Source organism: Aphelocoma coerulescens, chromosome 5 (assembly GCF_041296385.1).
Source record: "Aphelocoma coerulescens isolate FSJ_1873_10779 chromosome 5, UR_Acoe_1.0, whole genome shotgun sequence".
Lineage (NCBI taxonomy): Eukaryota > Metazoa > Chordata > Aves > Passeriformes > Corvidae > Aphelocoma > Aphelocoma coerulescens.
Genome location: NC_091019.1, coordinates 66006061 through 66020015, shown reverse-complemented (window position 1 = coordinate 66020015; position 13955 = coordinate 66006061). Strand labels below are relative to the sequence as shown.

The following is a 13955-nucleotide window of genomic DNA, read 5'->3' as shown; positions in this document are numbered from 1 at the left end:
CCACGTATGGAGCAAGTCGACTACGGTCTTATCCCCGCACACGCTCTCACGAATTAACTTATCCCCTAACAGTTTCCAAGCTTCTGGGCTAAAGGCAGTGTCAGGGTCTGCTACAAAGTCATGTTGTGCTGCCCAATTTAGCAGTTCACAGAGAGCTTCGTCACTTATGTCAGCTCCCGCGATCGTTATCACAGATTTGGAGGCAGAAAATACCGTGCTTTCTTTCGAGGATTTGTGCCCCATCCTTTCAGCTCAGGGTTCCGCCCCCGCGGCCCGGGGCCGCACGTCGAGGGCAGCGGCGGCTGCAGTACGCGTCACACGTCACACGATGTCGCTGCTGCACCGGGGACGGCGAGAAGAACGACACAGAATTCCAGTCCAGGATAAAATGGGATTATTTAATTAATTACAAACTCGTTTATATAACTTGGGTCGCAAGAATGGCTAAGGCTATTGGTCACTTGACCATCCAGCTCTCAGAGTGACTGGCTGAATGCTACGACACCCATTTCAAAATGTTTTCTTCAGTGTACCATAACAAGACTGTGCATAACAAGTTTGCACCTGTGAGATAAAGTAGGGGTTTACAAAAACTCTACACTGTTTTCAGCTAGCTTGCGTGAGAAAGGAAAACTTCACAGGATGCTGGAAAGCTGGAAAACTTCTCTGCTGAAAGCTTTTCAGTACCCACAGTAAAATACCTACAATCAACTGGAAAAAGAAGCTACATTTCTTTTTTTTTCAAGATCAACACAGTATTATATTCTGAGATTCCACAAACCCCAGTCGTTCTAATACAAGCACTTAGGTAGAATTCCTGCCTGTGTCTGGCCAATGTTATAAATTACATTCATGATTAGTTTTAATAAAAACATTTTCGTAACTACAAGCAAGTGCCCTCACTCTTACCAGAAGCAGAATTCAAGGAGGAAACTTGCAGGAGAAGCTCTGGGAAGACTAAAGAAACAACAGGGTTATTGTTGCTCTGTTTTCCTGGGTGCCCTGCCTGCTGAGCCTGTGAAGCCACTGCCAGCACTTTGAAACCTTTGAGCTCTGTAAGTGCAGGAATGAGCCAGGTGTATCTCTGGAGCTGAGAACTCCCTGGAGCAGCCAGGCAGCCCCTCTCAGCCTGGGCTGCACCAGCACATCTTCCACCCAACCAGCAGCACAGTCACAGCTCCTCACGGAGCAGGGACTTGGGCCTGGGCTAAAGCAGGAGGGCCTGATGTATTTGGCAAGGCTGAGTTCTCCTGCCAGCTCTGAAATGGGGGTGACAGGCCAGAGTTTTAACATTCACACTGGAAGCACTAGGTTGGGGTAATTCTGAACCAGGAGGCAATCAGCAGTTAAAGAAAAATGCATTTGCCTTTGTACACAGAACACTGAGATGAGCTTGGAGTTCTTTCTGCATCACTTCCCCTCCATCAGTGGCCCAGAGTAGAGGACACATCATTCTAAATGTTGTAACTTTTAGTAATTTAGTTTTCCACTGTGTATCCTCTGTTTATAAATCCTGGATGACTTTGAACAACTGAATTTTGATCTGTCCCCTGGTCAGATGTTTGGGAAGTGGTACTTTGATTTCCTTGTCTTGCAGCAGTTCTTCTTGCTGTCCAGGGCTGGCAGAATGTTGCTGCTGGTCAGCTGAGGCAGGTGCTGTAACTAAAGGAAAAGTTACACTGTGTGTATATGTTTGGAATGGGAATAAAGCACGCATTTCCTTTTTCACTTGGAATATGAGCTATACAACTATTCCTACTGTAATCCTCAATCCTACTGTACTCCTCAAGCTGAGAGTCATGGATCTGGGGTTCTGTGACAGGACTGCAAGGAGAGCCACTCATTAAAGAAATTCTTTAGGGAAGAAAGATAGTGCTGTTACATCCCAGGCCATAGAAATGGGAGAGGCAAACTAGGATTGACACTTGGTAGCAGTTCTCCATCCCTCACCTCCAACTTCCCAGCTCAGCATTACAGCTGCCCTGGGGAATGTTGCTCACAGGAGTAAAGAACTGTGGAATGAGTTGCATTGTGGGGCTGGATTTGGGGACTTGGGATGGAGTCTGAAAAAGCCAGAGCAGCAGGGAGACATTTGCTTGGCAGCTCCAGCTGCAGAAACACCCAGTGTGTGGGGTAACGTGTGGAAAGGGCATGGGATCATGTCCCATCAGCAGTTACAAACAAAAGTGGTGTTTATTCTATCTCCATAACTCAGGATTAAAAAGCACCAGAGTATCCAAAATTAAACCAGCCACATGAGTTTCCAGTTTGTTCAGCCCTCCTGCTGCTCTTTGTCAGGAATGCACATTCCTGGATGAACCTTATCGTGCACAGGGCTGCGCTGTTTATCCCCAGTGCCCCACGGAGCCGCAGTGCAAAATCCAGTTTGTATGAGTTACTCTTTAGCCAGGGGGTTTGTTTTCTTCTCAGGATAAAACCAAGACCAGTCCAACACCCTCAGCTGCCAGCACAGCCCATCCCCTGGAGCCAACAAATGAACCAGCCACCCCTTAGGCAGGGAATATTAAACAGTATGGAAACCTTACCCCTGGCATGTGCTTCCGAGTCAGCCTGGCTGGTTTCCGAGTGCTTTTTTCATGTTCTTTCCCCAGCTCTGCTGCCTCCCTAAAGCTGTCAAAATAGGGGTGCTGCAGCAGCTGCTCACAGGTCTGCCTCTCCGCAGGGTCCATCCGAAGGCAGCCCTTAGCAAAGGTGGAGGATCACACAAAACACTCATTTCTGCACAATTCCATCTGCTCCCCACAGCCAACGAGTATTCCCACAGGTACATGTGTTGATAATTTTTTTAATGGATTCTAAGAGTGGCTTTTCAGAGTCAGCACAAAGCTTGAGGAGCAGCTAATTATCCAACAATTGCAAAAATTAATCATGGAATGGTTTGGGCTGGAAGGGACCTCAAAGATCATCTCATTCCACCTTCCGGTCCTGGGCAGGGACACCTTCCACTATCCCAGCTTGCTCCAAGCCCCATCCAGCCTGGCCTTGGACACTTCCATGGATGGGGAGTCCACAATTTTAGTAGGAATTGTGGCTCAAGGAACAGGTGCAATCACACTGGGTAGCAAACCAGCTGTTTTTCAATGAATCTCTGATAACTCAGTCCCAAACTCTCACACCAGATGACATTTGTTTATCTCAGTGCAGGGCTCCTCCACAAGCTGGAGTTTTCTTACCTTCATGAGAGACAGAGCAGAATATGAAATATTGGGGAATTTCATTTCCAATGGCTCCTGGAGGGAAAAAAACCCAGTGAGTGGACTCATATTAGCAAACTTTTCATTCATCAGGGTACCAAGACCCAGCTTTCCACAGGAACATGAGCTGTTCCTCACGAAATGCCTCCATCCCTCCATGTGCTCAGAGGCCTGGCATCACTGAGGATGTGCCTCCAGAAATGGAGGAAAGCAGCAGAGATTAAACATTTTTTGACTGCTTTTACACCGGCTGTAAGTTAAAATGTCATGAGAGGTTCAGCCACCTCCAAATAAAACTCTGGTGCACACTGGCAAAGTAGAGGACAAAGCTTTTGAACAGGGAAAAAACACTGCACAGCAAAGGACTGGGCAAGCTGGGGAAGGGAGGGAAGTGCAGCTGGAGGCAGCTCTTACCATGCTCTCCGGGTCTGGAATTCTTACCCCACTGAAGAACTGGTTGGTGCTGAACACTTGCTGGTGTCTGGGAATGAGATCCCCTTCGACCAAGAATTAAGAAAAAATAAAAAACAAACAAAAACAAAACAAAACCAAACAAAAACAAAAACAACAAAAAACCCCAACCAAACAAAAAAAAAACCAAAACAAATTTGGATTAATTTGCTTAATTTTTCAATGCCTGCATTGAACAAGGTTGTATCTTCTAAGAAGGCTGATGCCATCCAAGAGAACATCTGAAGAGGTGGAATAACACCAAGGAAACGTTCTTTTGTGACAGTTAATGTCCATTTTGGCCATCAGTGATCCCACACCCGTGTGACTGTGCTGAAGGAAAGGCAGGGCCTCAAGCATTACAGCTTCAGGAAAATTTAACTCCTTTTGGGTGAAATTCTCTTTGGACACTCCTGAGGAACACAGCCCCACCTGAACCTGCTGTAGCTTTTCCCCAAGGCAGCGTTTTTGAAGCTTAGAGCAGCTCAGAGCGAGGAAAATGTTAAAATCAAATCTGTAGCAAAGGAGCCAGTACAATGCCGACCCCCATAATGGCACGGCTTCAATCAAGGAGCTTTGCTCTGTGAACACTGCCTTAGTCCAGCACCTGGATCCAACAATCCAATGGGAATCTCTTCTGGCTGAAAACCTATCATTAAAAATAAATTATAACTGCTTAACACTGGCATTAATGAATTCTGGAGGATGAAGCAATGAGTGATGAACTATTTTTCCAGCTAAGGAGCTTATCTGTTTAAAGCCATTAGCCACCTTTGTAGTTCTATAAGCTGCTCAGTTAAAATTGCAACTCTCTGTTCATTCCAACTAATTTCAGTTAAAAGTGGGGGTTGTTCGCTGTCACCCAAGAAATCAGATGTTACACACCAAAATTGAAAAGAATCAATGGGACTGAATTCGTTTAAGTGTTATGGGGGATAATGGCTCTTTTGTTTAACAAATAAATACTGAGTGCCTCCTAAAATTCCTTGATGAATAACAACAAACACGTGGAGCAGACAAGCTGTGATGTTCACACTCCCCTTCCCAGGCACACAGCCATCAGCAGGCACTGACAACACTTCTGAGACCTCCAAAGCTGGGATGAACCGAATGCAGCTGTTCACTGACCACTTTGCTTGGTACCAAACCCTGAAAAACACCTGGATCTTTCAAACCTTTATGGAAAGCATTCCTGGTCCTTTCTGATACAGGCACCTCATTGATTTTGGCGCTGTGGAGACAGCTGAAGAAGTTCCTGTGCTCCCCTATCCCAGCAGTCACTGAGCCACCCCAAGGGACCAGGAGGGGCATCCAGTGGTCGCCAAACACACCCCACATCTTCCCTAATTTACCCAGCACCAGACCCAGCTTCCCAGAGGCCAACACTGCTAGAGAGAGTGGAGGGATGGTTCCAGGCAGCCTGCAGGCAATGATCCTGCTTCCTCAGCCTGGTCCACTGGGAGCCTGCTAACACATGTACTTCACGCCAGGAAAACCCAGCTCCTTCTTAAGGACAGGGACACGTCAAATAAACCAGCGCCTTCTAAAGGGAGAGATCTGCTAACTCGCCCCCCTCCCCATTCCCACCAGAGAGGGCATCCCTCCTGGGCAGGCTTTACTCCTGCCAGAGGCGTGGCTGCAGGGGGACACTCACCCAGCGTCCTGCGGATGAGGTACAGCTGGTCCGCGTCCGACTTGCCCGGCCACAGCGGGACCCCGGAGAGCAGCTCGGCGAACACGCAGCCGATGGCCCACACGTCCACGGGAGGGCCGTACTGGGTGTCCCCCACCAGCAGCTCCGGGGAGCGGTACCACCTGGTGGCCACGTAGTCGGTGTAGTAGTCACTGGGACCAGCTGGGTCGGGGTCAGGGGAGAGAGACACAAACAGGAACGTGGGATCAGAGCGATGCAGACCAGCCCTCATCACTTGCTGCATGCTGGGGCACCTCGTGGGCAGGCCAGAGCTGCAGGAGCAGGGTGAGTCACTGGCCACTAGCAGAACCCAACTCTGGAAACACTCAGGATTTGGCAAAAATCAAGACCGTGTTTTCCTCCAAATGAAAATGTGCAGAGTTCCACAGCAGGGCCCTGCAGCAGCCAGTGGGCAGTTCTCAGAGCCCATGTGGTTTGTCTGAAGAGGAGCTAAAAAAAAAACCAGATTAGGGGGGTTTATTTACAACGGAAAATGTGAAGCCATTGTTTGCAGAGGCAGCCAGAGGGGCTCTTCCTGCCAGGGAGCTCCAGCTGTGTCTCCAGCACTGCATAAACAACGGCTGGGCAGCTCCAAAACGCCCAAGGCCGACTTCCATCTCCCAGTGCCAGCACCCCCAGCGGCTCAGCCGCGCCAGCAGGGAGCTCTGCTTGTTTACAGATGTCACCTCGGGGTCTGGGCTCCCTCCCTGGAAGGTTTGGGAATCTCTACCCAGCCTTTAGCAGAGCTGCCCTGGGAAAACACACAGCCACAATTGTACATAGGGTGGCTTGCAGTGCATCAGACACAGACAAGTGAGTGTTGGAATGGCTCATCCTACTCTCCGTGTACATAAAGAGTCAGCACTCACTCAGTATTCGAGCAAATCCAAAGTCACAGAGTTTGATGACCGAGTGCTTTGTGATCAGGATGTTTTCTGGCTTTACATCCCGGTGGATGCACTGGAAGCAGAAAAAAAAGCAAGGTTAGAAGTATTTAACCTGGCCCTCAGATAAATTCAGCCACACCCCCTTGCACACTGTGCCAGGCAGTTATTCCTGCTGAAAGAGAAGGTGGAAGGATTTCTGAACAGCAGGACAATGACCTGTCCACAGCCCACCTTTGGGAAGAGACACTATGCAGGCTCCCAGCTTCAGCTGCCAGCTCTGTAACACCTGGACACCACAGAGTCAGCTCCCTGAACCCCCTGGGAAGCTCCTGGTGAATGATTTTGCTGGCAAAGCCCAGCACGAGCTCTGCTCAGCACAGGTGAGAGACATCCAGAGCTGTGTCCAGCTTCAGAATCCTCAGTAGAGGGAAGATGTGACTCTGGTGAAGGCCACTGAAATTTAAGGGATTGGGGTATCTGACATCCAAGGAGAGGATGAGGGAGCTGGGACCACCGAGAAAAGGCTCCAGGGGAAACCTTTCAGTGTGCATTAATACCTGATGGGAAGGAGTAAAGGAGACTGAGCCAGGCTGTTCTTGGTGGTGCAGTGAAAGGACAGAGCCCTTGGGCACAAACTGAACACACAGGAAATTCCATTGAAACCTAACCAAGTAATTTTACCTTTTTTTACTGAGAGCATGGCCAGACACCCAAACAGATTGTCCAGAGTCTGTGGAGCCTCCAGCCTTGGAGATACTGAAATTCTGACTGGAAAATTTTCTGAACAGCCTGTTCTAGCTGAGCCAGCCTGACTGGGAGGGTTGGATGAGAAGATCTCCAGAGGCCCCTTCCAACATCAGCAATTCTGTGATTCTTTGGAGGTGATCTTGTCCTTCACAACAACCGAATTTCGGCTTGGCAAAGAATTTCTGCTGATCAAACTAACAAAGACCTTTATTTCTTTTGGTCTACTCTACTCACTGGGGTCTCACTCGTTGTCCCTCTCCCATCATCACCTCAGAGCAAACACCTTGGACTTTCCTCGCCAAGCTGGTGGTGAATTATTGTATCTCCTCCTGAGGACTGCAGTGCTGCTTACTAAATCACTGTCACGGAGTTCCAGAAAGGGCAGCTGCATAAAACCTCATTACCTGTGATCTACAGCAGGTCAGGCTGCAGCATCTCATTGTTCCCTCTGCCCTCAAACTCCATTAAATCTTCCAGACTGAGCAGGGGAACGGAAAAAAGACACAAACCAACAAATCTTGGAAGCAGGAGAGACCTGTGGCCAAGTTCCTGTTGCTCAACTGGACATAATCCTTTCAGCAAAGACAAAACATCCATTCCAGGGCCATCTCCTCCTCCACTCTTAAATCTCAAATGCTGGCAGATGAACAAAACCAAAGACAATTATTGCTAAGTTTGCCTAAAGAGCTTCTCCAAAAAGCTCCTTCTCCTTCCCTGCTTCTGAAAATGTTCCCACTAAAGCATGTCATGTACACAACTCGTGTCTCCCTCCAGAGAGCAGAAGAGGGGTTGTAAAATGGGCTTACTGTGTCTAAGTTTTGAAATCTTTTCACTGGTGCCATGATTCAACCCCATGACAGTGAGCTGAAGGACTTTCTGTGAAATCAGCAGCAGTTTGCTCAGGTCCCAGCTGATGAGCTGGTAAGGCAGGTTCCTAAAGGTCAGCAGTAGTGCAGGGCCCAGGGATCACACAAGGATACATTCCCATTCCTCCTGGAAGCTTGTCTAAGGTCATTAGAGCAAATCATTCCTTGACAGCCAGCCCAAGGGGCCTGTGTGACAGTGAAGGCAGCTATTGTGGGCATACACCAATGTTTCAGATGAAAACAGAAAAATCCCCCTGACTCCATCCCATGAAAGCTCCAGAATCGGGGAAGTGCCAACAGAACCCCCCCTCTCCTCCAAGGCCATGTTCCAGCAATCGTTTGTGCTGGTCAGGGGACTCACATTGTGTTTATGGCAGAAGTTCACAGCCTGCAGGGTCTGCCAGGTTATGCTCTTCACCAGGTACTCTGGCACCCTGTTGGAAAAAACACAGCTGTATTTTGGCCATTAATAATAACTCCATTATTGCAGGGGAAATGAATGCTGACATTGTACAGGGATCTCTCAGCAAAACCATCAGGGAGGTCAGGAAACACTTCCAAAGCCGGTCAGTGCAACAAGACACGAGGATTTATGGCAACTGAAGTATGACTGTGTCTGGTACCACTGTCACAGCCAGCATGGGCTGCCACTGTGACCACACAGCAAAGTGAGTCCATATCAGACCCTGTCCTATGGCTGTGTTTAGCATCCACCATTCCTGGCAGTCCTGAAATGCCAGTAGGAATTTCTCCCTCAGCAACTCTCAGGGCTGGAACTGTTGGAGTATCCATGGTATAAATACATGGAATGCTGCTGTGGCACTGATTGTCCAGAGTGGAGAGGTGAAAAATGGGCCAGGGAAGGGTGTTCAGACAAGAGTATAAAAGCTCTGCTTTGGTCTGGATCCCCCTCCTTCCTCCCACGGCTGGCAAGCACTTCCCAGGTCCCTCCTCTCCTTTCTTTCAGTTACTGGGCAACAGTCCTTAAACTTCCTTGGCTGTCTGTAATGATCTTCAACAACCCCAGGAAAGGCAGAGGTGACAATCTTGGTATTTTCAAACTCAAACACAATTTTATTTCATGTGTTTAATGCTGAAAAACTTCTGATCACTAATAAAGAAAAAAAACTACCCAAAAAAAATAAACCAAAACAATGCAAGCTTGGGTTTTTCTTTCAAGCCTGGCTTTCACTTTCTCCTGTCAGTGGGACACTGACACTCTGCTGACACTGCTGTGGCAACACTAGAGATTCCTTCCAGAAACATCCCAGAATGATGGGAGTGCTGCTTTGACAGCTTGAAAAGGGGATAGAGTTGGTCAAATGAGCTGGAAACAGCACGTGTCCACCCATCTTAACCTGACCACAAAGACTTGACCATCTGCCCTGCAAAGCTGAAAAGCAAAGCATGCAGCCAGCTGTCACATGCTCCTTCACACTGGAGTTGTTCTGATGAGCAGTAAGCAAATGGGAAGCATTTCCTTCAAAGAGAGTTATCCACCCCCTCTTCAGATTCCAGGTGAACAGGTTCAAAGTGGGGTGACAGCTGCTCAGCAGCTCACAAAGCCACGTGCTACCAGCACAGCTCCATTCTCCCGGAGCTCCTCATCGGGGAGAGAGGGGAAAAATAACAGGCTCTTTTTACTGAAGCCCCAACCAGTCTCCTGCAAGCAATTCACTTAGCCCCGGGCCTGTGCAGTGATTTATGGGCTTCTGCTCAGCATTTCCACAGCACCAAGGTACCGTGGATAATTAGGGACAATGGATTTAGTGGGAGTGTCCTTTACAAGGTGTTACAGAACGAACCCTGTGTGTAGCTCACGCTTGGTGCAAGCACCTGTTTGAAAAAGAATTTTTGCAGAGAGGTGCAGGCACAGGTCCTGGGAACTCCTCCTCACTCTGGAGGGCTGAAAGTGTTCAAAAGTGTAGATGTGGCACTTGGGGAAAATAGTTTAGAGGTGAACATGGCAGTGCTGGATTAACAGTTGGACTCGATGGTCTCAGAGGGCTTTTCCAACATAAACAACTTTACGAGTCTCTGATTCTGTATTTGGGTGCCCAGTGACCCTGCCCCAGTGCCCACAGTGATGGGAGCAGTGAAAGGAGCAGGACACAAGCTGCTTCCAAGCCCTGGGGTTCGCTGCAGCCACAGCTCTCCTAAATGCTCAGCTCAGCACTCCCGTCTCCGTGGTGAGCAGGGCTGTGAGGGAACAAGGCTCCTACGCCATTCCTGTGGATGTCACTGCCAAACCACAGTAACAGAGACAGTCCTGGGCACTGGGCTGAGAAACCTCTCCTGTAATTAATGAAATTCCTCTGAAAAGCCACAGGGCAGCAACGACACGGACACCCCGGCCCCTGTGCTCGGAGCTGCCAGGGGAGAGGGGCCACTCACCCGCGGGGGTGCTTGTCCAGCTCTTGCAGCACCGTGTGCTCGCAGAACTCGAACACCAGGTGCAGCCTCCGCTTCCTCCTGAACACCTCCAGCAGGTTCACCAGGTTGGGGTGTTTGAGTTGCTGCAACACACAGGGAGTGGACTGGTCAGGAACTGCACAGGGTGAAGGTGTGGGGGACAGATTTTTCCTGCAGGGTCACAATTCCTTAAGATGAACCCTTTCTACAAGCACAGCACGAGGTGAAGCACGGCTCAGCTGCAGCTCAGCCTCTGTGTACTTATTTTGGGGGCTGACCTAAATGGGTGGGCAACAAGCTCTTCCCAGCATTTCATCTAACCCTGCCCTCTGGCAGTGGGAAGCCATTTACCCTTGTTCTTGGATACTGGGAAGGAATGTAGGGTTGCCAGCTGTGAGGGTGCTGAGGCCGTGGCACAGGGTGCCCAGAGAAGCTGGATCCCTGGAAGGGAATCCCAAGGTTGGATGGGCTTGGAGCAACCTGGGATAGTGCCCACCCATGGCAGGAGGTGGGATGTGATGGTCTTTGGAATCCCTGCCAACCCAAACCATTCTGGGATTCTACAGTTTTAAGACTCTGCAAACTCTCACCCCCACCTCCCTTGGCTCCTGGCCGCAAAAATCCCTCTGTCTGCAAGGTGTTTATTGTGCAGAAAAATGATTTAGCAGGCCCATCATTTTTTACTGATGAAACACAATCTCACTCCATCTCTGACAAACAGGAGTTACCTAAGCCAGGAAGTGCCTCAACAAACAAACAAACAAACTGTTACTATTTACAGAGAAAAAGCTGAAAAGAGCCAAGCAGGTCTGCACTTGTCAAAATCAACAGTGCCCCAACACAGATCCTGCTGTGCCACCTGCAGTGGCTTTGGATCCTTAAGGACAATGTAGTTCCCATCTGCTTTACAAGGGACTTCTGCAATTATTATTTTCTTTTTCAGATTTTTAATACCACTTAAATCTTAATGTCTCTCTAGCACTGTTTACTGAAATGATGCAGCTACATGTCCTCTGTTTACTTTGGATAGGAGAAAAACTTAGGTTGCTTCTCCCCAAAATCTAACCGAAAAGTAATTATGTTTTTTTCCTAGATGATTGTTTTCCTAGGATAGCAGGTGTACAAATCACAAGCACCCTGGGAAAAGTGCAAAGAGAACAGCTCCCATTTCTTGGAACACACAGCTGAGGGTACTGTCTGCCATCCCCCAGCAGCAAGTTTGTAACAAATAAAAGGAATTTTTTTTTTTTTTAACAAAACACATTTCTAAAGCCTCAGGAAACTATGGAGACCAAATGAACACAGGAGATCCAAAAGAGATGGGACAGAGTCCCAACAGTCTGCAAATGTCTCTAAGCATGAAGCAACGGGCACAACGTTTGGCTGCAGAATCCTTGCCCAGAAGCTGGGAGTGTGAAAGGAAACCTTACCCGATCCTCTCCCCCTTTCTCCCGGGTCTCTTCCCATCTCTTCGTGCTTGATGGACCTGGGGTGTGACTCACTGCAGATGCTCCCGTGCTTTTATTTCATCGGGAAAATAAAGCCAGAGGCTGAAGGAGTGACCCACTTCTGTGTGAGGATGAGCTCTCACAGAGAAGTGAGGAAAGGATCAGCAAAGACAAGGCACTGCCTTGGCTCACTGGGGCCAGTTCTGCTGTCGCTTCCACGTGTGAATACTCGACCCTACACAGCCCCTGGCATTCAATCCACAGCTGGATCCTGCACAACCAGGGGCTCAGAAAGGGCACTTTGAGGAGGAACTGGGGCAGATTTATCAACAGGGGGAGCAGGGAGAGCTGGGTCCCCTGGCTGTCCCCCTCCTCATGCTGTCCAGCCTCACTTTCTACCCATGTGTTTTATACCGCCTCCAACCGCTCTGGGAATCTCCTGGACGCAGAGGGTCTGTGACATACACCAAGGGCAGAGCTGTGCCCACACCGGCCAGGACACCCCTGACTCCACGGGGGACGGAGCCTGGATCAATCCCTCTGTGCAGGGCACACCGTGACTGACCGCGCTGATGCTCCTCCTGCAGAAGCTCGCAGGCACCGGGCGGCTGCTCACTGCCGTGTCCCAGCTCCCACCCGCACCTGCCTGGCCCGGGCAGGATCACCTGGCATCACCATCCCTGCACAAGCGGGTCGGACATTCCCTGGCACAGGCTTTCTCCCAGAGGAACTGACTGACCTGGGCACTTTATGATGCTTCTTCACACCCGCCTCTTTGTTTACCCCCTCACGACACCCCATCACCTCACAGATGCCCTCATGCCCCGTCTCTTCACGGCTGCCCTCACACCCCATCCCCTCACGACACTCTGTCCCCTCACTGCTGCCCTCACACCCCGTCCCCTCACGACACTCCGTCCCCTCACACCTCGTAGCCTCACGATGTCCCTTCATGGATGTCCTCACTCCCTGTCCCCTCACGCCCCGTCTCCGGCAGCTCCCTCAGGGCTCGCCGCTCCCCGCCGGGGCTCGCCATGGCGGGCACAGCGGGGTCCGTCCCGCCGCAGCCGCCCACCTTGAGCATGCGGATCTCCCTCAGGGCGATCTTCCGGATCACCGGGTCTTCCTCGGACTCCAGGAACTTCTTGATGGCCACGATCTGCCCCGTGTCCTTATTGCGGCACTTGAAGACGACGCCGTAGGAGCCCTCCCCGACCTTGCTCAGTTTCTCGTAGCGCTCCATGGCCGGGGCGGCCCCGCCGCGCTCCGCCGCCGCCTCAGCGCGGAGCCGGGGCGGGCCCCGGGCGGGGGAGTCTCCCTGGCGGGGACGGCCCCAGGAACCGCCCCGGGGACACCGCGAGGGCCGGGGCGGTCGCCGGGGGTGAGGGAAGGAGTGCGGGGCATCCCTATGGCTGCTGCCGGCGCCCCACGCTGACTCCGCACCTCACGATTCCCCTCGGGCTTCGTGCCCCGCAGCGCCGTGTTCATGGAATCACGGCACCACTGCATGGATTGCGCTGGAAGGGACCTTAAAGACCATCCAGCTCCACCCCCCTGCCATGATCGCGTTTTCTTTGCTCCTCTCTGCTTTTCCAGAGGATCTCTAGGTTTGACTCCGTTTTCCTGCAGGGTTGGAAAAGGGAGCCTTCCACAGGGTCTGTCAGCCTCAAGCAACGCCCTCACCTCCCTCTGGCACCTGGAGGTTTCCCTGGAACATCTCCCCACTGCACGGTTCCAGTATCTCAGGTATCTGTCACTGAATGGGCTCCTGCCAGCAGCCACACCTTTCCGTCGAGCTTTTCCATCCCTGACCTTCCTCTTCCCTTTCCTGGTGCCCCCGTCTGGGTCCCTGGATCATCATCCCTTTCCTCATCCCCGGACCAAGGTGGCCTTTTGTGGTGGTAGTTGCTTCCAATATTAGAGCTAAATGTAAGTGTGGGCATCCCACTCCATCTCACACTTCCTCCCTGCCCAGTCCTTTCCTGAGGTGCTTCCCCACTCAGAACAAAGATCCACTCATTATTTTTCTTCCCAAGCCACATCCATGAGGGATGTGCAGTCCTCACATTCCAGCTGCCAAGACTGACCCCCACAGGTAACAATCTTCTGCAGAGGAGGAATATTGCTGTGCACTTATTTACCAGTAACTGGCAGTTCTTTGTGTTGCCCAAAGGCACATTCATTACATTATTTTTTCAACCTCCTTCTCCCTCTCCCTCAGCAGATCCCTGAAGATC

At 50.5% G+C, this 13955-nt stretch overlaps 1 protein-coding gene across 1 annotated transcript; it reads right to left on the bottom strand.

Moving 5' to 3' along the window:
• Positions 1 to 377: 377 nt before the first annotated feature.
• Positions 378 to 13008, bottom strand: CDKL1 (cyclin dependent kinase like 1). The gene is made up of 9 exons (XM_069018676.1): positions 12794 to 13008; positions 10253 to 10374; positions 8220 to 8292; positions 6228 to 6318; positions 5320 to 5520; positions 3630 to 3712; positions 3195 to 3251; positions 2547 to 2702; positions 378 to 1662 (listed from the first exon to the last, which is right to left on the bottom strand). The coding sequence occupies exons 1-9, from the start codon at positions 12959 to 12961 to the stop codon at positions 1555 to 1557; spliced, it is 1059 nt and encodes a 352-aa protein (XP_068874777.1). The 5' UTR covers positions 12962 to 13008; the 3' UTR covers positions 378 to 1554.
• Positions 13009 to 13955: the final 947 nt, after the last annotated feature.

Coding starts and splice junctions, on each gene's coding strand:
- CDKL1 (XM_069018676.1), bottom strand. CDS start 12,961: ATGGAGCGCTACGAGAAACTGAGCAAGGTCGGGGAGGGCTCCTACGGC. Junction 6,319..8,219: donor ACTTCTGCCATAAACACAAT/GTGAGTCCCCTG, acceptor TTCTGCTTCCAG/TGCATCCACCGGGATGTAAA. Junction 2,703..3,194: donor CTGCTCTGTCTCTCATGAAG/GTAAGAAAACTC, acceptor ACCTTTGCTAAG/GGCTGCCTTCGGATGGACCC.